Source organism: Macrobrachium nipponense, chromosome 31 (genome assembly GCF_015104395.2).
Source record: "Macrobrachium nipponense isolate FS-2020 chromosome 31, ASM1510439v2, whole genome shotgun sequence".
NCBI classification, from domain to species: Eukaryota; Metazoa; Arthropoda; class Malacostraca; order Decapoda; family Palaemonidae; genus Macrobrachium; species Macrobrachium nipponense.
In genome coordinates, this window is record NC_061093.1 from 56,289,001 (window position 1) to 56,315,008 (window position 26,008).

Sequence of the window (26,008 nt, forward strand, 5' to 3'; positions counted from 1 at the left end):
GTATTTAAATACTTTGGTATACGGTAAATTATATATATAATACCATAGAATTCCTATAAAGAGAAGACATCAGAAGTATTTGAATTGTATTTAGATACAGTTAAATTTAAAGTATTTAAGTACTATTTATATACATTACATTTACCTGTAATGTATTTGGTATTCTAATTCAATTTTGACAGAGTAATGTCTTTAGCATTTAGAGCTAATTTCATTTTGCGCCCATCTCTGCCTATACTTTACGAAATTCACACAACTTGCACTAGAATCTACCTCACAAATTTACACACATACCCATTTTGTACATTTAACTTGATTTATGCAAGGATAACTGTATTCTTTATATCACATACGCCTTTCCTAATGTGGATCTTCCCAGCTCATTTATCGTGTTATTTTCTAAGTTTCGTATTTTTCTAATTTCATATTTTCGGTCTTATGTTACCATCCTCTGGATTCAGTTCCTTATATGTTGATTCACATCAGCTGTTACGAAAATTTATGCCTTGTAATGAGCTGTCGATTAACTATATACATAATTTTTTCTTGAGATTGCAATCTATATATAATTTTTTCATGAGATTGTTATCTATATATAATTTTTTCTTGATATTGTTTTCGTTGATGCTTCTCGCAATGACTCCAACTGACCATGCTATTGAATTTCAGTAGTGCGCCGATAGCCACTAGCAACCATTTGCATTTTGGTGCCATTTAAACGATTAAAACAGCAACTGTGTTATTTATTTACAACAATAAAATTATTTTCATGTTTAATATTCTATTATTGAGGGTCAGCAACCAAGAAAAACAAATGCAAAAGTAGGTAAAACTTTAATTGAGAAACAGTACTCAAATAAAAGCCACAGCCTGAGGTAGGCGACTAATCCTACGTAGTGTCATATTTTCCTCTAGTGTTGTGGTAAATTTAAGGGTTATTTTCCCAAGGTATATTAAACGTGCAGAGAGAGTTGTTACGTCAGGACTGGGTTGTTATTGATCGTTGTTTGAGGTTCTTTCAAGCCTTTTCTTAGGCAGCTGTGCGATTTTGCTTCGGGAATGTCAGGAATCTTAGAAATGGTCTCGCTGCTTGCTTGTCATTCCTTCCCTAGGGTAGACCAGCTTGGGTATCGGGGTATTAGGTACTTACGTCCTATTTTCGATTGTATTTCGTGGTCCAGACGTCATATAGAACGAGAAATAGTAAGAAAACACGCTACAACCTTCTCCCAGGTGATTTACCCCACCCATAACCCACTCGCTTTCCCATCGGTCCCCCTTACCGTAGGATAGATTCCTGGGGTGATATAATTCTCCCCACCCACAACCCCGCATTTCCAACGGGTCCCTCATACCGTAGGATAGAGTTCTGGGGTAATATAATTCACCCTGCAATTGCCCTCACCCACAACCATGCTTTCCCATCAGTCCCCCTTATCGTAGGATATAGGGTAAAAAACCTCATGATACAGGGGTAGACCATGTACGATCAATGTGTACAACCCCAAAATAAGTACATTATAACGCGTCCTGACATCGGAGATGGGCATCAGACGCGACTTGTTGTTGGTGAGAGACGGAGCTAAAAGACCTCTACTCCGGTGTCAGGACGCGTTATAATGTACTTTTCTTGGGGTTGTACACATTGATCGCACATGGTCCACCCCTGTACCATGCGGTTTTTTACCCTATACTGGGTAATAATTCTCCCCGTGGTCTCCCCCACCCACAACCCCGCATTCCCAATGGGTCCCCCGTTCCGTATGATGAGTTCTGGGGTAATAATTCTTCCCCACCCACAACCCTGCATTTCCAACGAGTCCCCCTTAACATAGGATAGAGTTCTGGGGTAATAATTCTCCCCATGATCTCCCCCACCCACAACCCCGCATTCTCAATGGGTCCCCCTTACCATAGGATAGAGTTCTAAGGTAAATTACAGGTTAATTACAGTGAGCCGCCAATAAACAACTAAAATACAGTAGAAAAAGTCAATCGCCAAGGAAATACCGACGCGCTACTATTGCTTAGATTACCCTAACCTTGAGAAGGAGTCTGGATTCACTTTTATTGACCTTGTGAGGCACTGTCCCTAATTCCCATACTTTGGTCGAATATAAGCTTAGTACTGCAGTAGGCTCAATGGCCTAACCTTTGGGATGAAGCCGATAGCTGAGATTCAATGGCCTAACCTGTGGTAACTCAAAAAACTGCTTTGGGATGAAGCTGATAGCTGAGATTGCACTTAGCCTACTTTAGTTTGTTTGCTATTGTGCTAAGCTATGCTGTGCCAGCCTGTGTGCGCGCTAGCCTATGCTACAACCTGTGACATGTGCTACCCTGTAGTATAATGTGTGATGTGTGATCCAGCCTATGTTACAATCTGTGATGTGCGTGCTAGCCTATACTACAATATGTGACATGTGAGCCAGCCTATGCTACAATCTGTGACTACTATGAAGTTAAAAGGCCCATAAAACACTAGTATTTGAATGTTTCAACCATATGTTCTGAGCACTTCCTTCTGGCTCCTGATCACTGGTAAAATATGGACATAGGATGTCTTACAATGTAAGAGTATACACACAAAGCATATGTTGGTGTGGCAGTATAAGTCTCTATTGGTGACCCAGGAAGGGTGGGAATTAAACTATTTCCTGGTGTCTTCAAAAGTCTGTACAAAAGGAAGATGCTGGGATCTGCTATCATCAAGCAAACCAACAATATGGAACCTGTCAGGAGGACACTGGAAATTGGATGACATCGACAAGTTAATCCTTAGGCCTTTTCTCAAGCAGGTGTTCAAGAACATCTGGCCGCAGGATGAGTCGCCAGATGGAAATTGATGAGGCCAGAAGACACCAGGGAATAGTTTAATTCCCATCCTTCCTGGGTCACCAATAGTGACTTACTGCCACACGTACATATGTTTTGTATATATACTCTTGTAAATGGGCCTTTTATCATCATATATATATACATATACTATATATAATTTATTTATTTGTTTCGCTGTAATTTATGTTTAGGGTTTATGACTCATATGTAAAATCCTTCATTTCAGGGAGATGATAACCTTAACAAAGAAACTAAAATCTAGTAAGGGAGGTGGAGTACAGGAACCACCAAAGAAACGGATTTCCATCAGAGACCAGCTCCTGGTCAAAGAAGTAAGTTAAGCATAATTTTGAACTTGTTAGTATTAGGTAACTGAGATTGTATTTTTGGTGTGCAGTTATCTTGACAAAAGAATACAGTTTGGAATTTGTGTTGGTTGGCTGGTAGGCAAGGTATCTTATGTTTCTTTATGATTTATTTTGTTTCTATGACAATAAAAGCCTTCATATATATGGATTAACTTCATTAAAAATTGGTTTGGTAGTTGAAGCTTTGTAACAAGTAGTAAAGTAATGTGCATTTCAGGGCCATTGAATATGGATCGTATTTTGGAGATCCAAATTAGGACAGTGTCCCGTTTCTTAGCACTAAAATTGACTGGAGCTGGGTAGAGACGAAAACAAATAGGGGACTGCCAGAAGGGAAACCATGGCATTGTCCTTCAGGCTTGCCATCTCTTGTTGCGAGAGGGAATACCCTTCGTAGCCACGAGAAACAGCGTGAGGCCTGAGATTTATAAAAAAGATCGTTCCTGTTGCAATATCAGAGGAGGAAGAGAGCTTCATTGGGTGTCTTGAAACTTGGAATCGCTTTGCACGGAGAAAAGGTATTCATCTAGTTGAGAAGGCCCTCACAAGCAAGGAGTGCAGTGCCTCTTCAAAAACCCTTGTCTCTCCTGGAAGAACAAGGGCCTCGGGCAGCGTAGATTATTCCTAGGGAAAGCCGCGGTCCTATTCCCGAGATCAACGTGCTGCCGAATTGATGCAAAGATTTCTGCTGAATGAAAATTGAGGGTACTCTTATCTAAAGAAAACCCTTGAGTTTTCCCAAAGTGGGAAACTCACTATTATCTCTCCTTGAAGGGAGATTCGACAGGAACTAATGAAACTTTCCTCCACTACTTGAGTGTGTGACAAGACGATCCGAGGATCGATCTTGAGATATAACAAACTTTTGTAGCTGAATTCCGAAAGAGAGACGCACTCGTTGGAATTCTCTCTGTCTGTCTTGCACCTCTTAGAACAACTGTGGGGGTTAAGAGAACAGGTATGGAGAAAGTGCATTCATACCTGTCCTGTTAGTAGAACCAGCAGGAGGGGTAGATTGTGTGTGATCATCAGCTTGTGATGACTGCATCATTGGGAAGGAGGATGCTTATGCCATGGGAAAGTATCCATCTGAGGAGAGCATAAGCTCTCCCGGCCAGGGCGGAGCGCTTGATTCGACTGAACTTAGTGAGCTGAGCAGGTCACGTAACGGGACTATGAGTGGTACTAGTCTGCTAAGAACTACTGCTTTCCTCCAATATGCACTAGTCTCCTTCAAGGCCAAAGCCCCTCAAGAAGAAACTTCAAAGAGGAATTGTTTCTTCTATCTTACATGCTCAGATCCTAAGGTCCGAGATACAAGGGTGGAATCTGACAGCACTTAAAAAGCATTGGCAGGCAGTGTCAAAATACCCAAGTGTCTGGGCACTTCTCCCACTGTTCCTAAACTGGACAGGCAAGCGAACTTCCCTTACTGGTTGAAGAAACGCCCTAGATTCTGTAAAATCCCAGGCAGTCGATAAACAATGATAATTCATATATCAATATAATAATGCAGTGTAAATGGATTCTGTAAGTAAAAATGTTTCAGTTTCATTACCTTTATCTTAAGTACAGTGTAATACGTAGCCTTTTTGACTTTTGCAAATGGATACAATGAGTGCAACGCCTGTGCTAGCCTAGGTCTGTAGTTAACACATAGCCTACACATTTTTATCTCTTTTATGGTATAAGTACAATATGGTAGCAACTGATAAGGAAGCTGCTGTTTAAAAATACATTAATGGTCATATCTCCATGGTAGGCCATGGGGAAATCAAGGTAAGCTACCTGCCTACTAAACTATGTCATTTACTAGAGAGAGAAAAAGAAGGGTTTGTATTTTAAAGTGTATTTATGAAGTATATGTATTTTGTTACAAATAAGGAGAAAAAAAAGATAGATAATGCCTTGCATAAAGTTTTCTGTTTAAAGTTCGATAGTGGTTGTTTATAAACATTGTGTTTCCAGTTATGTGGTATTATTGGCAAGTTTAGGTGAGGAAGGGTACAGAGTTGTTCCTGAACACACAGATTTTTTACTTTCCATCATCTATTGGACCCTTGGTGCTGTAAATCCAGATAATTGAAGGATTACTTGTAACATATGGCACCAAAATTATTTTTTTAAATGTATGCACTGTTTATGGCATAATTAAATTTATCTCTTGATTAGAATATGCTTCTATGTACTGTTTTATTAAGAGAATATGCTTTTCTATCTTTTTTGCCCTATGTAAAGCTAGTATTACATATCATATTATGTACTAATCACACAGGTAACTAAAAGTTTCCAGCTGTGAATAATGTAAATGAATTTAAAGAGGCACTTTTTTTTTTTTTAATATCTTGAACAAATAATGATGATGTATTCATGATATTTAACTTACTGTTCCTTATTTCCCACAGGTTAGTGAAATGGAAAGCAATCTCCCAGAAGGTTGCGTTGCTAAATTTGATGATCCAGATGCCCTCCATAGATTCCGTTTAGTAATATCTCCACCTGAAGGATATTGGTGTGGTGGAGTATTCATGTTTAGCATTGTTGTCCCGGAAGATTATAATATAGCTGTGAGTATCTTGCAAGTGTTTATTTTAATATTGTTACAGGAAGTAATTTCTCCAAATTCACTGATTGATCATCTTATGAATAGTAGTAAGGAATCTGTTGTTGTCAGAAAGTTGTTTTGAAGAAGAATAGTACGAAATTCCATTCCCTTAATTTGAAATGCCCAAAAATTTGACGATTGAACATCTCTTGTTCAATAAATCAAGAGGTACAGTCTCCTTCCTCTGCTCTTCCATGACCAGGAATAGAGTACCTAGATGAGCCGAACTACTAGAGATATTTTGAAGTGGTTAGGAGGTTAGAATTTTATATATTTAGTCCAGATTTGGAAGGTTTGTACAAATTTTAGTGAAAATATATGCTCCATATTTTTTTTTGAGTTCCTCTTCCCCCTTCTAGCTTCTGATTGGTATCTCTTGCTTCTGTTTTGGTTTTCATGCCAGTAAAAGCACACCTTGTGAGATACCTGTTAGGAATGCTAAGAAAAATGTTTTCATTTACTGATGACTATATTCTCAGATAACACAATACCATGCTGAGCATTATATCTTGCATAGCAATATAATATATATTTGTGTAATGAAAATTACATAAATTTATAATTGATTTTTATTTTTCATTCGGAGATTCTTAAGAAAAAAATTACTTCCTGAGGAATCGTTAGGATTATTCTTAATTTTAGCATGTTGCCTTGAACTACTCATGTTGAAAGTTTTAATTTGATATTAGTAAATACAATGACAAACTTTTCCTTGAAATATGTATTTTTCAGCCCCCAATAGTGAAGTGCGAGACAAGACTTTGGCATCCAAATATTAGTGAAGAGGGCGAGATTTGTTTATCACTACTACGACAAAATTCGATAGATGGCTTAGGTTGGGCTCCAACGAGAAGGTTAAAAGACGTTGTATGGGGTCTCAGCAGTTTATTTATGGTAATGTATAAAGCTTTTATGGATCTAATATATCTGCTATGATACGATATTAGGTAATTTTAATAGCTGACCAAGAAAAAACTAGTTTTCTAATATATGTTCTAATTTATTAAAAATATTGTACCAGCTTTGAAATAACCTACAAACATCCTGGTATCATTATTTTTAGATGTAAAGTAATGTTTACTTTTCCTTCTAGGATTTATTGAATTTTGATGACCCTTTAAACATAGAGGCTGCTGAACATTTCCAGAGAGATAAGGAGTCGTTTCGAAGAAAAGTTAAGGATTACATTGATAAATACACCAAGCGATGAGTTGAGTGTTATCCTCGTGTCATGTAAATAATTTTTGATTAGTTTTGACTTCCCGTTTGCCTGTAATCTTAGTGAAACTTTTTTACCATTGCTCCTCTTGTTCCGTTGACAACCGCGTTTGATACTTAGATTTTGATATTAATGTAACTTTTTAGGATAGCTACTTCCTTTGTTGCTGCATATAGAGTGGTAGTTGTACCTAACAACATGTGGCAAGTGATAGACTTATAACACAGTGGAGAATGTAGGTGTATCATCTCATTGATCTCCAGCAAAATGGTGATAATGTTGAAAACATTCAGTCAGGGATACTATTTAGTTGTAAAGGATCAAATGCTCTAATGAGGTATCATGGAATGCTAAGTGTAGGAAAGGATTTTTCTCAACACAGCCATAACCTGAAGGCTAATGCCTCTCCTCCCTCCCTATAATAGCATCGGAGTAATTTATGTTTATTGTACTGAAGTGTTGAAAAGTTTCACATGATGGTTGTTAAATGTCCTGAGCACATTATCCTATCCTGAAATTCCTTCTTGATGGAGATGCATTCTGGGCAATTTCCAGATTTTTTCATTTTGTTACTATAGTACATAATCTTGTCTGTGAAAGGTGAGCTGTTCATAGAGTTCTTAACAAATGTGGAACACCGTCTGTAGATTTACATAGTGTTCTATTTAGTGCCCACCATATTGCCAGATTATGCTTTCTCACATTGATAAAGTTTTCAAGCCTTATTTTTAGTTATCTTTCATGTAATGAAGAAATTGACTCGAGAAAAATGTATGACTTTCAAAATTATATTTTGTGAATGTGATGGGTAACTTATTAACAAACTGTATATGACAATCATGCAGTGAAAACATTTGCAGTTGTACTTATATAGTGGTAGTTTGATTTGAAAAGTACACTTGACATAAATTTGAAATTCCAGGAAAGGGAGGCTTTTATACTACTGTTTTATTGAAGTGTTAAGACATTAAGAATTTAGGAAAAATAAATTTGATGCAATTTTCTTTATTTCCATAAAATTTAGTTTTAAGACTTTTTCTTAATTTAATGTCCACTATTGTGACTGCTAAATTCGTGCCTGTGCAGAAGAGCAAAAAATCTGCAAGTTATGTTTTATAGGAGGTAACAGTCATGGTGTAAAAATTTTTAGTTTTGTTTTTTACTTATTTCAGACTACTAAGGTGTTCCCCAAGATTCTTTTATGGCCTAGATATCAAGCAGTATTTGATTACTTTTTTGCATAAAAACCGTAACGGCTTTACTTTAGTTTTTTTACAGTGGTACAAAATTAACCACCTTGGATCGGTTTTGCATTTGTCATTGATAGATTCTAAAAAATTTTCATCCTTGGGATTATATTGCTACTGAAATTTATGATGCCTTTAAAACTATATTGTTCAAAACTCTCAAAAAGTACAGTAACTGTTACATCTAACCAAAGCAATGGCTATCTTAATTTCTTTTGTTCTTATCGTGTTTGCAATAGAATGCAGTACTTGGTCACTTACACAGTACCTCATTATTGGCTTGACATATGTAAGCAAAAGGTAGTAGGGTTATTTTATTTATGTCTGTAATACAGTAAATTCAGATTAACAAATTGTTTTCACTGGAACCTTTCATCCTCAAGTTCAGGCTGAACATTTGTGGTAGTTTCTTTCATAATGTGGTTTTCATCTTCGGAGGTTATTTATACTGTACATTGTAGCGATTTGTTTAACAAAGGACCAAGTTTAAGTGTGAAATTAACAGGAGTATTTGGAAATATGACATTTAATTTAGGTTTATATAAGCTCTACTGTTTTGTTATCATCTCAAGATTTTTTTTTGTTTTGCCAAACTCTTCTGATCAACCAGGTTCATTGCTAAGAAAAGAAAGTAATTTTGGCAACTCACCCCAGCCATCATGTAAAATCCTGATTTTCAGTTTGAAGTCTAATGTAGAGATGCTTGAAGTCTGACACATATACAACTTATGGTGCTCTATATATAAAGAGCCTGATTTTCTCCACTGCTGTTTAAGAGATTATTTAGGTTTTTATTTCCTAATAGCATTTATAACTTGGAGACCATCCATTGACAGATGGTCTATTGTTTGTCACTTTCATAAATTGTCCTTGCTTTTTTTTTTATTAAGTTGTATATAAACAGAGCTTCCACATATACAATTGATACCCGATGCCCTTTCTCTGTAGCAAGCAACCAGATTCGCTGAACGGCAACAACTATACAGGAATTGTGCCTTGCTGTCTAACTTCTCAGTTCCAGAGGACCTATATTCCACCATGGACTGTAAACAACCTCCTAGGTGATGTCATGCAATTGGAACTTCAGAAGTTGAAGCAAAAATGCTATGCATTATTACTACCCTAATATTTATCTATTTCCATTTCCTTATCTCTTACTAATTAGGAAGACCATTTCTTTGGAAATTTCTTCCTAATTAATGCCATTTCTTTGGAAGCTCGAATTTCAAAAAAGTGGACCTTGTGGACATGTTTCATCTACTTAATGAGTAATAACAATAACTAAAGTTATTATTTTATTAAATACATTGCAGAATTTACAGAATTCTCTCAATTCTTGTAATAACAAACTTCTCTGGCACACTGGTATTTCTAACAAGTGCAATGTTCATCATGCTGTAGGTCATCAACATAATTTCGGGCTGGTATTATCAAAGACAGCGTGGGAACAGGAACAGGCTTAAAGTTGGTAACAGGTATGCAAATATCCTGTAGGTTGGAATAGGCCAGTCATCAGGGGGCTGTTCATGTTTGTTTCTTTCCGGTTTCTTCTTTAACCACCTCGTTTGGCCATCCTCAGGCCAGGATTGCTGTGTGCAGTGGCTACGTAAGTGATATTCACACTGCCTAGTTAGGTGGCTTGAGGAGTCTGGTAACCTCCTCTTCACTGGGCACTGCTTATGGCATTGCATGTGGTGTCATCAAGGAGAGTGTTTCTGGTTGACTGTCCTCTTTGTGGGCGGAGCCTCAATCTCATTGGTGATCGCAGAGACCTTCTTGAAGGGCTTGCTGGTAGGTTGTCCTTAGGGTGGGAGCCTGTGCTACAATCACCCTCAGGATTTCGAGAGAAGTTTTCAGGAGGAGATCTAACAATTCTTTCACCTGCAGGTTCCCTTTGGTGCAATGTTGTGGTAGGAAATTTCCTGCTCTACTGACGACAGTGGGAGTAAGGTCTCCTGTGTGACATTCATACTGGGCTTTTCCTTCCTGATGTGTAGCACTTAAAAATTCGCAAACGTCTTACATTGGCCGATAACCTTGAAGTTCGTAACAGTGTCAGTGGCAGATTGTTTTGCAGGACTGGGTTATTCTTCATAATAAAGCTGCATGTCAATGTGCAACATCAACACGGGGATAGCTTCTGATCAGCTGTCCTCTTCATGTGTGGAGCCTTTCTCATCGGCGAAGGTGGAGATCTCGAAGAGCGTGCGTGCTGCGGCGAAGGTGGAGATCTCGAAGGGCGTGTGTGCTGCAGCGAAGGTGGAGATCTCGAAGGGCCTTCCTCAGGGCGAGAGCCTGTGCTTCAACCACCCTCCAGAATCCCCATGGTGCAATGATTGTGGTAGGAAGTAGTCTGCTGCTCTACTGACAGAGGTGGGAGGAAGGTCTCCTGTGTAACATTCATACTGGACTTTTCCTTCCTGATGTGCAGTGCTCCTAGGATTCTCAGACGACGTACATCTGGTGCTTGGTCAATAACCTCCAAGTTCCTGATGATGTCACAGCTGTGGATCCTTTTATTGTGCAGTTCTAGCATGTTTGTATATTGTACGTTTTTAAGTATGACAGGATATCCTCTGGGAGAGGCGCATAGATATCAACGATAAGTCCTGAGGCATCTTTGGATTAAGGACCTATATCTAAAATTCATTCTCTTCAAGGGATCCTGTGGCAACATTCCTCTTCAAGGGATACTGCAGCGGGACTGGGTTATTCTTCATCATAAGGCTGCAAGTCTTCATGTGTGACGTCATCACGAAGATGGCTCCCGATTGTCTGTCCTCATTGTGACCAAAGCCTCATTCTCAGCGGTAGTGGTCAAGATTTCGAAGGGTGTGCTGCTAGGTCACCCTTAGGGTGAGAGCCTGTGCTGAGATCAACCAAAGCAGTTAGATAAACTTCATGATGAAATCTAACAATTCAATGACCCTCAGGATCCCTTTGGCACAGTGGTTGTGGTATGGAGTTTCTGCTGCTCTTGACGGCAGTGGGAGGAAGGTCTCCTGTGTGATATTCATACTAGGCTTTTCCTTCAGTGGTGGATCCTTTTGTCATGTGCAGTTCTTGCATGGTTGTACATTGTATCTTCCTAAGCATGACAGGAGATCCTCTTGGAGAGGTGCATTGACATCACCCTGATGCACGGGGAGACTGGGCACGATTCCTCTTAAGTACCATTTCTCCATGTTCTTCCTAAATAAGTCCTGAATGTTGCGATTGGTGTGTCAGTCGTTCATGAGGATCAGGGCTGCAAGTTCCATATCCTTTCGAGTATCTGTCCATGTCGAACAGTAGGAGAGCGCTTTCCTGATGTAGGCGCTGATGGCAAGTACTTATAACGCTCAGGGCACTCGCTCACTGTTCAGACATACCCAGGTTTGTAGGCTTCATGTAGACCCTTTAGCGAACAAACTCTCCTTCCACTCCTCAACCAGGACGTTCAAGAGTGAAAACAGCCATCACTGCTATGCTCGATGGTAAAATACAAACAGCTGTGGGTGTAAAAGGCTGGTTGTGTCTCTTCTCTCTCCTTTGTCATTTCCGCTTGGATGAAGGCGTCACCTATATATCCACATATATGGGAACAAGCTGTTGTCAACAGAGGCAATCCATATTATGCTTGCATGTTTCAGCCACCTCGTTTGGCCATCCTCGGGACGAAAGTGCTGTGTGCAATGAGAGCTACTTAGGTGGCATATGTGCAATTTATTGAATTTAGGTTGCTTGAGGAGTATGGTACCTTTTTTTTTTCATTGGGCCTTGCTTGTGGTGTTGCGTGTGACATCATCAAGGGGACCGCTGCAGTTTCAAGAAAAATCAGTCCATCAACCAGAGAACCATAGAGGTCCCACCTCAGAAGTTTACAAAGAGGAAAATAAACTGAATCAAAATTTATATTTGGGGAGAAGTAATTTTCTCATTACAACAAAAACACAGCACATGCGGTCATTAACAACTGCAGTAAAAAAAAAAAAAAAAAAAAAAAAAAATGGCTTAAGATACAAATAACTGGACTACTGTACCCGCAAATATTAACCAGATAAAAATTGCAACGTAAATATTTTATAAAATACTAAATAGTAAAATAGATCACAAATTCAGATAAGCTGCATTGTCTCAATAACAGTGCACCAAATTCATTTCTCAAAAGTACATGGATCCAATTCATGTACTATGCTCACCCAATGATGCAGATAGAGTAAAATGGAATGGGAAGTATGAATTTACACACAATTCCATTTCCATATTTAGGTGACCACAATGAAACATCACAATTCTTAAAATGACAAATTTTCTAAGACAATTTGACAAATTATTTTTCATAGGTACAAACCTGAGGTCTTAACAATAGGATAATTTCTAGTGCCTAGCTGGATCCGGTTAAAAAGCAGATGAAAGCAAGGAATCTTGATATATCTGGCAACGCATGCGTAGATCGGGTGAAGTGTGGTCAAATGCCGATCATCTACGCCAGTCTTTCCCAACTCAGGATGAATTAAAAAATAAGAGGGGCGGCTAGAGGTGGGCATTATAACGTTAAGACCTCAGGTTTGTAGCTATGAAAAAAAAAAAAAAAAAATTTGTCATTTGTTCATATGCAAACAAGCCCTCTCTGTCTTAACAATAGGATACACTCATACTTGGAGGAGGTATAAGACATCCTAGACCGGCTGGGGGCTTACCCGCCAGTCCAGCTCTCAAAAGAAATAGTTCTTGGAGAGGGACTGAAGCCCGTTGAGAAGCTAGATACACTAATATCACTCAGAACCTGAGTGACATACAATGATATATGGCATAACCATCGTATAGGGAACCAAAGAGAAACTAGGGTTTCTAGTACCCTGACTCCTCTTTGCCCAGGAGTGGAGCATATGCTACTAAATAGTGGGTAAGATATTGTATACTGCATGACCACACTACCAGTGTGACTACCTCACTCACTTGTATCAAACCAGTCCAGCAAATGACATATCAATTCCTTAAACTGCCCGAAGGAAGAAGGAAAGGTACAAGAGAAAGGAGACCAGCCAACTCACTCATTCTCTCATCCACACAATCCTCTTAGGCAAGATACAAAAGTGCCCCGTTAAGGGCAGCTATGAGTTACACAACCTGCTGGGCAGCCACCACAGGACCCAGGGAAAACGTGTCCCTAGATCTGTGGGCAACATCCTTAAGATAGGAGATGAAAGTGGACTGGCGTAACAAAGTACCAGCACTCTATGTACAGCCAAGTTCTTTTTGAAAGCCAGAGTGGGACCAATACCCCTAACGTCATGTGCTCTAGCCTGCACAGACGTGGTGATGGAATCAATTGTCAAGTATGCTGTACAGACGTGGTGATGGAATCATCAAGAGTCAAGTATGCCTGTCTGATGGCGTCCGTATCCAAAAAGAGATAGTATTCTTAGACACCTCTTTCTTTGTACGGCCTGTAATAACAAAAAGTCTGCGGCAGCCTGGTCTAAGGTGCAGAGTCCTTTTAAGATAGCAACACAGGGCCCAGACAGGACAACATAAGTCAGTCAGTGATGGAATGGAAAACTAAGCGAACCTATCATGCACAGAGGGATTTTGGGTCTTGGCCACGAATTCCGGGACAAATTCGAAGGACACTGACTTCCAACCCCTGGTGTGCTTCACCTCATAACTCAGACCATGGACCTCCCCTACCCTTTTGGAAGATGCCAAAGCCAAAAGGAAAACTGTCTTGAGCGTCAGGTTCCTGTCAGATGAGCGACGCAAGGGCTCATATGGTATCTTAGTTAAGCTCTTAAGCACCAAGGAAACATCCACGGAGCTTGAGCTCTCTAGGAGAAACCTACTGCTCAAACAAAACCCCTTAACTAGCAGGGAAAGTTCCCAGGAAGAGGATATGTTCGATACCCTTCAGGCGTAACACCAAAACTCAGTGCTGCCCTGAGCCTCTAATAGCAGAAACGGACAAACTTTTCTCTTCTCTGAGGAAGGTTAAAAAGTGCTATTCGCTGAATAGAGGTCGCGAGTGGAGAAAAACTCAGTTTATGACACCAATCACAGTAAATTGCCCATTTGCCTTGGTAAACTGCGGAGGTTGACTACCTAAGACTGCTGGACATGTGCCCAGCTGATTTCTGAGAAAAGCCTCTCTCTCGGAGGAGATAGTTGATAGCCTCCAACATGAGAGACGGGGATTCCTACGACTGGTGGAAGCTTTCTGCATGGGGCTGACACAGGAGATGCCGCCAAGGGGGAATCTTCCCTCGGAATTCTGACAACGACAACAGCAGATCTGGAAACCATTCCACCTGAAGCCACAGAGGGGCTACAAAAGTCATTCTGAGACCCTGTGAACCCATCAGCCTGTTCAGAACTTGACGGATCAAATAAAACTGAAGGAAGGCATACACCTCCAGGTTGTCCCAGGGATGTTGAAATGTCTTCTGCCAATGCAAAGGGATCTGGAACCACTGAACAGAACACCTCCAGCTTCCTGTAGCGTGTCACTAAAAGGTCCAGCATGGGTCTCCCCCAAATCTGGAAAAGCTTGTCTGCCACCACTTGATCAAGGGACCACTCTGTTGCCTAGGATCTGATCCCCAGCGACTGAGTTTTGTCTGCAACCACGTTCCGTTTCCCTGAGATATACCTGGCTGAGAGCCCTACTGAATTGCTGAATGCCCACTGGTGAAGCTCGATGGTCAAGGCATGAAGTTTCTGAGAAACCAGGCCCCGCCCTGTTTTGTCCACATAGGCTACCACCGTGGTTTGTTGTCCGACGTGAGAATGACAGCGACCCTCTACCATACCCTGAAACTCCTTCAGACCCAGGAAAGCCACCTTCAACTCCAAGACGTTGATATGCTGCTGCTTGTCCTCCAAACCCCAAATGCCTGAAGCGATGAGGCCACCTTTTGCGCGCCTCAACCTGCGAGGGAGGCGTCCGAGAACAGAAGGAAGTCGTAGGGAGAGAACGCAGAGGGACGCCCTTCAATAGATTCTGGTCGTCCAACCACCACGAAGGTCTCTCTCACTCCCAAAGACAGTGGGACCATAAACGGGCGAGTTCCCTGCCGGAGACCAGAATTTCCCCAGTCTCCATTGCAGAGACCGAAGATGAAGACGCCCATGAGGGACCAGCTTCTCCAGGGAAGATAGCACTCCCAGAAGAACCTCCCACTGATGCGACTTTGACAGGAAGTTGCGCGCCACAGCCGCAACTTCTCCAATCTCTGATCCGACGGGAAAACTCTTGCCACTGTCGTATCGATGACCATGCCAGGTAGAGAATCCTATGAGTAGTACGAAGGTTCAACTTTTTCCTGGTTGACGTTTAAAACGCCCAGGTCCAGACAGAACTGAAAGAAGACTATCCCTCTCTTGCAGCTGGCAGCTTTGCTTCCCTGGGAAAACTGCCAAGACCAACCAGTCGTCGAGGTACCTCACCAAACGGATCCCGAGCATGGGCCCAACTTAACACGAGAGAGACCCTTGTGAACACTTGAGGGGCTGTCATCAGCCCGAAGCACAAGACTTTGAACTCTAAGATCTTGTCCGCCAGAGAGAAGCGAAGGATTTGGAAGTATGCGTCCCTCAAGTCTATCGACAGCATGAAGTCACTTCCCTCACGGCTGCCAACACGAGTGCGGCGGGGTCTCCATCTTGAACCGTGTCTTCCTGATGAAGCGATTCAAGGTGATAAAGTCGATCACAGGCCTCCATCCTCACGACGCCTTGGGCACCAAGATGATGTGACTGTAAAACCCCGGGGACAGACGCACTACTTCCTCTATTGCATCCTCCTAACTACAAACCTGAGGTCCTTTACAATAGGAACCGCTTATGGCGAATCTGGAAGACGGCTGTTAAAACTAACAAAAAAAGGTTAGGCAATAACTACTTCCCAGTAGGTGGGAAGACCCACCTGCCTGGATGTAAATTGCACTTTGCCTTTCAGCCCAGGTTTCAGACTGAGGAGTGGCATGAGCTGGGTATTAGTGTATAGAACCTCAGGTTTGTATAATTAGGAAAAATAAAATTTAATTTCTTAATAATTGTGATTTGTTTCTACATAATATACAAACCCCTGGTCCTTTAAATAATAGGAAGACACTGATTAAAGGGAGGAATCCGAGTGTCTTGAACCGACTGGCTTTCTGCACACCTGGGCTACTACATGCTACTGGTTGAAAGTGGTGAGTGCCCTGCCTCTAACAATTAATCAGAATATATGAATTATAGGGTCAAGAGTCAGACTTCTGGGCCTTTTCAAGTGAGCAAGGATTCGTAACCCATACAAAAAAGGCTGGGAAAAACACTAAGAGTTGGAGGCATTAAGGCAAAGATCCGAGAAGGGTTTGCCTTATTGACATTCTCCTTCCTCCCCTTGCTAGAGCAAGGAGTAGGATTGCTCCTACGATTCCAACAGAAAAAATAGAAAGGAAGCTTAATGTGTAGACTTACAGCTTCAGACGCCAGTCCAGCAAGTTAGGTTAAAGTCCTATTCTCAGTCCAAAGGAAAATAAGTTGTAGGAGGAGAGGCCACCACATAAAACATAATGATGGCAATAAGTACATAGTAAATGAACAATTATGAAGGGCGAAAAATACGGATCATGGCTTTGACTAATTATAATCTATGCAATATAATTAACAGTCAGTGGGAAATAAACCCAACACTAATAGATATCTTATAAATGATCACAATCTAGATAGTACATGCATGCTAATGGAGACTTTGCTTAAAGAACTGAATCCAAAGACCATAATTAGTTTATTAGCATAGGCCTACATAAGCATCTTGTAAATGCAGAGGAGGTAATAGTTTCATTCATGCAATTAAAATATGATGTGGGTATTTGCACCTGGAGGTGAATATAACAATGGTATTTTCACACGGGGGTGCAAATAACGCAATGGTATTTGCACCCGGAGATCTGAACCATGTCTTGACCAGTTGTATTGTTTGGTTTGCTTTTAACCAAGTCCAATTGGATCTATATATATTTTTTATCTTTTGAAATTCTACATTAACTTAAGATGCCTAGTCTGTTCAGTATTTGAACTTTTCGATATCTATGGGATTTTAACCAGGTGCCATTCAATTGTATTGACTTAATTTTATGGTTGTTTATGTTACCGAAGAAGCTACGCCTATTCAACTAGTCTCATCATACCATTATGTCATAATGGTTCACTTTAAATCACCACCTTAACAGGAAAGTCTGAACGTATTTCTATGTTTTTAGTTTGGAGTCTAGTACTTTAGCGATATTCAACTCTGGGTCTTTCATACATTCATTACATTTGAATATTGTCTCGTTCCTTGCATACACCAATGATTTAAGAGTACACTATTTAATTTTTCTTACTAACACTGACAATTAGTTCTGAAACCTCCTTAAAGTATTTTAGAGTATGGAAGTTACAAGGAACCACAGTTACATCTGGAAATATAGATTTAACTGCTTGTATTTCATCATGATCTTTACCTAGCAGTACTGTTTTCATTTGGCTAGCACCTTCACATTACAAATGTTTGAAAAATATTTTGGATCATTTCACTTCTCTCTCTTCATACAAAAGCATAAAAAAACAGATCTTCCTCTACCCAAACTGTCTATAAAAAAAAAAAATTTCGGAACGATCACAAAGAGCCTTTACTGTTTTCTTCATATTTCTCACATCTTGCAGGGTAACGATCTTTGAATATTTAATGGACACTAAAGATTTTAGCCGTTTGTTTCCTGGTAACATTTGAAGGACATCATATAAGTCCCTCTTTTCATTAGCTGTCAGTCTTCTATGTTGGCTATACGTATTACTGCTGCAAGGCTGTGACCACTTTATTGAGCCAAATTAGATCTGGTGATTTTTAGGCCATTCTTTGAGGAAGATGAAGATATATCACAGATTGGCATCCACACGACATCTGTTATTCTCTGACCAGTTCCTTTTTTTCTTGGTTCACCATAATGAACACACAAAATCACAGACGAATATTTAAGCTGTGCTGGTAAAGGAGCTTCTCCTGATTTGTTTTCTCTCAATGCTGCGTGATGTTTTTACTCGATACAGACGCTCCCTTCTTTCTCTTAGTCAGTGAATTGTTGCTCAAATTCTGCAAAAGAACTAAAGGTGGTGACAGTGAAAACTTCCTTAAAGATGTCAGAGCAATCAGTCTTAGTCCAGCCATGATATCAATCCTCTTTGAAAGTTAATTGAAAACTGACCATCAAAGATTTTGAAGGTCTTACTTCAGATAATGAAAGTATTCTATTCGATAAGCAGTAGCTATCTTGAGGCCAACTGGTTAAGTATGAAACTATCTGACTTATCTTAACTATCGAGAGCAAATAACCAGACTATTCCCTTTGATAAATAGTAGCTTTAAGAGGTGAACTGGTTAAGCATGTAACTAACTGAAGACAGAGGCAAAGAAAATATGATCAAAGAACTTCTAGCTACTAGCATCAGACATCAGCTACCCATAACTCATATCTTAAATCTCGGGTGCAAATAAATTTTTATTTTCACCTCCGTGTGCAAATACCACATTGTTATTTTCACCTCCGGGTGCAAATACCCACTTCGATTAAAATAATAGAAGTGAACTAAAAAAAATATTTAATTGATTAGCATGCACAAGAAAGGATTATCAATTCTGCCATAAACTTTAAAAGTACATTCATTCAATCAACGAACAAAATTCTTAGCAATTACGTACCTATGACACAGCTTTTCTTTTTAAGCCACTCATCTGAACTGAAACGTGTAGGCAAATCATTCCACTCTGAATTTCACTGACAGATCCTACAATATGCTCTTATTTTGTTGCTAAAGTCTCCAAATTGGGCAAGTTTTCCTCACCTAACCTATCTAGAGGACCAGGGCTTTGATCAGAAAAAATTGACAGTAGCCGTGTTTTTTGATGCAGAGAAAGCATGCGACAACGTGGAGATTTAACATTATGCAAAAGCTAAACTCAGTATGGTTGTGGGACCACCTGCCAATTTTCATTAAAAACCTTACGGATAGGACTTCCCAACACAAGTAGAAAAATTTTATTCAGAACACTTTAATTTAGAAGGAGGAATTCCTCAGGGCAATGTCCTGAGTTGTACTTGGTTTGCCTTGGCAATTAATGACAACAAAGAACAATTACCAAATGAAAGTTAAAAATAGCTCATATGTTGAAGACTTTGCCATATACGACACAAGTAGCACCCTGAGACATGCTCAAGGAGTCCTCAATACTGCCATCACAAATATAAGTAAATGGGCAAATTATTTTATTTCATTTTTCAACCAATAAAACAAAAGCCATCATTTTCCATAGGGACAAAAGGTGGCTAAAAGACCAAGAAATCAAACTCCACCTGTATAACACTGAAATTGAGTTCAGTGCAAATGTTAAATAGTTAGGAATAATGTTTGATAAACATTTAAACTTGAAGCACAGACAAAGTACATATTAAAGCCAATGGCACAAAAGCCCTTGCCCTATTTAAGAAACTATCTCCCTCTACTTGGGGAGCACTCTCCGAATATCCTCCTAGACTAAGCCTATTGATTTTGCATCTAGTTCTTCACTGAATTGAAATAGGCACATTTATACAAACTATAAAAATTTTTGATTTGTTGCTTTATTAGGCTTCTGAAACTCAATATTATTATGCTTCTTGTTCCTTGCAAGTGCAATGGATCTGAGTTGCGATTATTTAAGAGCAAAATGACTTGAGGGAACCATAGCACAAATAAGGACTTACAAAATTACAGCTTAGGGCCTCCAGAATGAAGGACCTAAATTATTCAGAAGTTTATCTTTATTGCATATATTTACACTACGTTAGTCAAGTTACTCTAGATTATACCTGATGGGTGTTGAGGAACACTTGGGCTCTGTAGTACTGATGTAAGTAGCGAGATTGACTTGCTGCTGTAGACAGGAGGGCTGGTAATACGTACCAGATCCTGATGGAGCTTTGAGGAATTCCCGAGACACAAGTCACAAGAGTCTGCTTCCCACAACAAGGCATGTGGCAAGGTATCTGCAAGTAGATTGCATTACAGCATTAATAAGAGCTGGCTACAAACATGATCGGAATCGGGGATTGCTTGGGCAAAATACTGAACATTATCCCATATGCTAGTGTTATGCTACTGATATAGGCACAGGGGCGTAGAATATTGAGTGCTTACACATGGAAATGATAAGTTCGTCCCGGTTAACACAATAAAACTATTCACAATGGGAATACTTAAAACATTCAAACAGCACTATAGAAGGAACGTGCAGCATCACAGAAAGAGGAAGTACGTTGTGTTCTTACAATGACATTGTGATGCTTAGGGGGGAACTAAGAACCATAAGTTGCTTGTACTAGTGAAATGGAAAAATACAGTGGTAGAAACAGAATTGATTGACTGCACTTAAATCCATTACTTCACACATTACCTTGTAGGCTGGATTCATCCTTCAACGGCAACGGAGATAGAGAGATCACACAATGGAGAGTAAAGCCACACTTGGAGTCATATCAAGGAAATAGGGGGGTGAAGAAGCTGTTCAGGTGAGCATGTAGCTTAATTACAAGGGGGGGTTTTATTTGACATGTGCCACTGCCAGTTAACGGCTCTAACAAGGGAAGGTGGTTAGTGATTATTTATCAATGTATCATTGATCAATTTTATTTTTTGTGCTGGAAAATCACACCACCAGCCTGTATTTTTTTATTTTTTTGCTTTATGAATTATTACTAGACCACAACATGAGTTAGAGGTGGGTCACCACATCGACTTGGGCAGAAGAGTTTAGGAGAGATTTACATGTTCCAGTGCATTAAAGTTCATTATGATCTGGATTAGAGCTCATCAAATATCTTAAGCAAACTGTGGGCAATATCTAAAATCCATGATCTAAAATACACACGTTACAAAAAAAAAATCTTAACCTTCTCCCCAGTTCCTATGATCAAGATTCTTCCTATTAGTCCCTATTCTTTAACAGGTACTGTATAGTTTACCAAAATTATTAGTCAAGTCTCGAGTATTTAGTATTCAACCCTCTCCATAATCACACTGCTTCTTCATGCCATATCAAGCAAGGCTCAACATTTTTAAAAAAAGATCGACTTTGAACTGTATACTTAAAATCTTATGCTTACTTAAAAATGAACATACTAACATTTGTAAGTATTTTGACCTAATTCCTACAGTGTTTCAATCTAACATTTACAAGGAGCTGGCAGAACTGTCACTCATGTAACAAGTGCGGCCCTTTTATCATGATTACTAATTTATCAGTATTAATACATAACAGTTTGGTCAAAACATTCTCAGTGTGTGTAGGGCTCAAACCATATTAACTATATAGTTTAGTAAATAACTATGCACAATCAATTCCAGTCTTGGCAGATGTATTTAAGAATTAATTACCAATCTAGTTTTGTAAGGGGGAAATTATCCATAAGAGCTTAGGTTCAAGGACATCAATCAGTAACCTAGAAAGGGAAGAATTTCGTTATTAGATATACACACAATAAGTATAATAAATGGCAAAACTTAACACCAAGCAGCTGATCACTTCTTGTGCAAGAAATTCCGATTTAATAAATTAAATCATCTAAGCTACAAATAAAAAACAATCTTATAAAAGCCTTTATGAGCAGTATATTAGAATACTACTACCAAACATAACGGTGGTAATATGCACAAAGTATTAATTTATTGGTAATTATCAGTACCTCAGTTATGTTTCACAATAGAATGGTTTCCATAACCAGCCAGTTAAGTACATAGCTGACTGTTTCAGCTAGAAGATAAAAACTTGGAGAAAAAAAAAAAAAAGATCAAACAGATTTAATGAAAACTTTAAATAACTACTAAAAGGTAATAGCTGGAAGTTTGCACACAAAGTACAGTACTTTAGAAAGTACCAACACTGATGTGATATTCTCTATCCAACCATGTTGTGCCACAATATATAATTCATGGAGAAATTGAAAAAATGGATATGCTATAAAAACACCTAAATTCTGAAATTTAAAATGTTGCACTTCAGTTTCACACTTTGGTAGCAGTTGCCCATTAATGGCACTGCTTATTTGACCTGGTCCTACATAAATCTGTTCAGTGAATTCATGATTAATGGTTTTAAAGATTGTTTCCAGTTAACCATCAAGTTGTGTGTGTTAGGGATTTGCAGATTTAATTGAGCATGGAATATTTAATCAATAAATGGAATATTTTTTGAGCTATGTGGCCAATGTTTAAACCAGCAGGTTACTCTCATAAGCTAAAAACAATCTAGTTTAGTTGGGCAAATAGATATTCAAAATACTTTCTTGTAATGCATATAAAGAAGGAGCAGAACACCAGGACATGTTTGACAAACAATAACCTATAACATCAGTCACAACACTGGCATACTACTACCCTAGTTAAGTTAAAGCAACTTGCTAGCAGTCACTATTAAATTTTGCAGACCATGGGGTAATATCCTTAACGTTTTTGTATCCTTAAATTATTCATCATTCGCAAGGAGGGGGTAAATCACTTTTCACCCCTTTCCATTAAAATCTGTAATGTGATTTTCCTTTCTTATCAGAGTTGGGTGTACGTAGTGCTCTAGAGTTTTTTGGACTATGTAATGCTTGGAGTTTTTTGGACTAAGATATGGAAAAATATTCAAACGCTCAAGAGAATCTGTCCTACAGGTCACATTTTATGACAAAAGCATTTTCCTTTATTATTCAGAACCAGGTAAAGCTTGAAACTGATTATGTCAACTCGAGAGGCACAGTCAATCAACTTGGCTACATATGATTTACCTTTACAAATTAAGAGCACATCTCACACCATTTTCTGACTTTGAACTATCAGTAAATAACTCCAATCACAATTACAAACAGTATCATGATCACAAGAATTTAAGAGTTAGCCCCTTGTAGCATAATGGTCTTCTTTGAGAATGATCTTTGACATGGAAATTTTAAATTTGATTACAGGTGGGATTTGAGGATGGTTAACTTATTGCAGTTTGCCTCTATAGAAGTCGCCAATTTTTTCATTTAAATAAAATCTGAAGCCTTCTAGAAGTTGCCAACTTGTTCATTTAATCTAATTTGAAAAGTCTTAGGATGTTCCTAGACCAATAAACCCATCACCAGCTTCTTATAAAATATCAAAAGGCCGATTTAATTATAAACAAATACCTGTACCTAGGTAAATCTTGTAGTAATTCACAAGTGTTCTAAATCCACTGAAGTGTATTAGAAAGCAAATGTTAAGTGCAACACGTTCTTTTTACTAATGATTTCTGTGCAGAAAAATATTTTTGATGACCATAGCAAATCTGGGACTTTTTCAGTGAGGACTTTATACTACTTCTCTTCTACCTCCTATCCCTATGCACAAAACAGAATTCTGGCTGAACCATGGCATCATTTCTCCACAACTTCACAATTCTATTGTAACCTACAACATTGTTACAATCTTGCAACGGGCTATGATCACACCCCTTTACAATTGTCAGTCCTCTGTATATCTATGGTTTTTTCCCTAAATGACAATCTCTATTTTTGCTGTGTCATATGCAGAATCTGTCATTATCATATTTCTAAGCTTGTTATTACTGGTAGTATTTCCTTTTTTATTATTATTACAGAGAATAAAGTCAAAGTACAGTTTTACTACATTCAAATTTCATACGTAGCCTGCTGGACCTGACTACTGTAACCACCTAGGGTCCCTAGCTGGAATTAAGTACTATATGCAATCGTTAACTATTTGTAATTTTTAATTTATTCTTTAACTATTCTCAATATTACTACTGTTATTACCATTATTATGAATACTATCTTTTATACTACTTCAGCAACAGTGTGGATATTGCCTATCAATCATTGTTTATCTTGTTATTTCATGTATCTAGAAAGCTTATGTTACTGTCTATAGTACTTTATACATTCCACGTATATGGCCTTTAGCCGAAATAAAATTTATTATGATTTAACAGCTACTGCAAACCAGGAAACTCCATGAATACCTCCCTATGGAATACTAGACACCTGAAAAAAGGTAAGAGAGGGTTTTCCATCCTTACTTCAATGCAGGATTATATCATAGAGCCAGGTAGTAGTAGGTATAGGCATTGTTCAAATAATGTCCTAGTGATTACACACAGCCTATATAAACCTTAATTTAGTCGGCTAAGCAAAGCAGAAAACTAAAAACCATTTATGTCATCCAATTTGATGATTTTGTCAACCGAGCCAAATTTCTATTACCTAAACATGTTTACAAATATATTACAAAATCAATCTACTATGACATTAAGATGGAGCCAGATGGTCCCCCAATCAGAGTGGGCCCTGGTGCATTGCACCTACTGGACCCTCAGTAATTCCACCACTGTTTATGGGCGAAGACTCAAAATCTCTCTTAGTAACCCAAATGGCTGATTATAGGGTACCATTTTATCTATTGTACAGTCTAATAATTTATTTCTCTCATGGTTGATACTGGCAACCTGGACAGGCTTCAGACATGCTGGATGCACTGGCAGTGTTTAAGCCAGAGGAATATACCTCTTTTTAATATAGGAGGTAAAGTATTGCAAGTTCCTGGCCATTCTCTTAATCTACCTCCAAACATCATATGGTGTGATTCTGCCCTTCACTTAAGCTAGAGAAAATACAACATTACACCTCCTCCACCTCACACGTTGTCAAGTGGTTTGTTAGGATAATTTTGAATTACATATCCGCTTGAATCTTCAACTAACAAAGCTTTCATAACGTTACAGAGTCAGCCCTCTTAATATTCTACAGAGCTTCTGACGTAGCCCTACCGTCACCAGCATACTCTTTGCCTATCAACCTTTTCTAAATTCCTCTGGCACCTGTTTCATACCCTTGACTGTAAAATTTGGAAAGGTCCCAGTGCCTCATTCCTCTGGGAAAGTTTCACTACTAAATAACTTTGTTACTTGAACGCACACTGACATTCAGTATAAAACCATGTACTATGTAGTGGTGCATGGTATTGTTCCCACACAGGCATACTGCACCTTAAGTGCATGATGTTACTTCAAGCACACATGAATACTTTACCTCATGAGTACAGTGTTGCTTCAAAGACAACCATATTGCACCTGAAGTGAAAAAAACCATATTGCACCTGAAGTGAAAAATGACACCACCTAACTGGCCATGTGTTTTCTAAATTTTGACAACATTGTAGCTAAATATTATTCTTACTTGGAAATTTGTTGTAACAAGCGCATATTGCTTCAAAGACAACATACACAGCCCAACAGCGTGGCCATTTAATTCAGCAAAAACCTCGCATTTCCAAAGGGTCACCTTACCGTAGGATAAAGTTCTACGGTAAATTAAAAGTTACTATAATTACAATCGGCCGGTAAAAACTAACGTTAATTTGTTAATATGCAACCAAAATACAACAACGGTATTTCTACAGAAGCAGTCCGCACGGACTGCAAGGAACGTAACCGCGGATACGACATCCACTAGGGACTGCGGCGTCCAATTTATTTCGCCGTGTTTAGTACTGGTCCCTGGGGGTTAATTACAGTCGTCCGAATAAATATTACTTAAAATTCTTGTTCAGTAGGTAAAACTTCATATAAAAACTGCAACAGCCATAGTCTAGGCCGCAGCGGATAAGTACCCTAGATCTACCTTTCCGTCAAATGAAAATTAGGATAGGAATACTGCCTTACGTGATT

The 26,008-nt window shown here is 38.9% G+C and overlaps 1 protein-coding gene and 1 long non-coding RNA gene across 6 annotated transcripts; one reads left to right on the top strand and one right to left on the bottom strand.

Moving 5' to 3' along the window:
* The first annotated feature begins 851 nt into the window (after positions 1-851).
* On the top strand, positions 852-8,630 carry LOC135206992 (NEDD8-conjugating enzyme UBE2F-like). Of its 5 annotated transcripts, none has more exons than XM_064238608.1 (5): positions 852-948; positions 3,065-3,170; positions 5,612-5,773; positions 6,544-6,705; positions 6,905-8,630. In XM_064238608.1, exons 2-5 carry the CDS (start codon positions 3,069-3,071, stop codon positions 7,019-7,021), a joined length of 543 nt encoding a protein of 180 aa, XP_064094678.1. In that variant the 5' UTR covers positions 852-948; positions 3,065-3,068; the 3' UTR covers positions 7,022-8,630. The 5 variants fall into 5 exon arrangements, with proteins under 5 accessions (XP_064094678.1, XP_064094680.1, XP_064094679.1 ...); XM_064238610.1 differs by having other exon boundaries at positions 903-922; XM_064238609.1 differs by lacking the exon at positions 852-948 and adding an exon at positions 963-989.
* Positions 8,631-16,899: 8,269 nt separating this feature from the next.
* LOC135206556 (uncharacterized) lies at positions 16,900-21,753 on the bottom strand. Its single transcript, XR_010312783.1, has 3 exons — positions 20,714-21,753; positions 20,130-20,306; positions 16,900-18,376 (listed from the first exon to the last, which is right to left on the bottom strand). It is a non-coding gene; the product is annotated as an uncharacterized LOC135206556 (long non-coding RNA).
* Between the last annotated feature and the right edge of the window lie 4,255 nt (positions 21,754-26,008).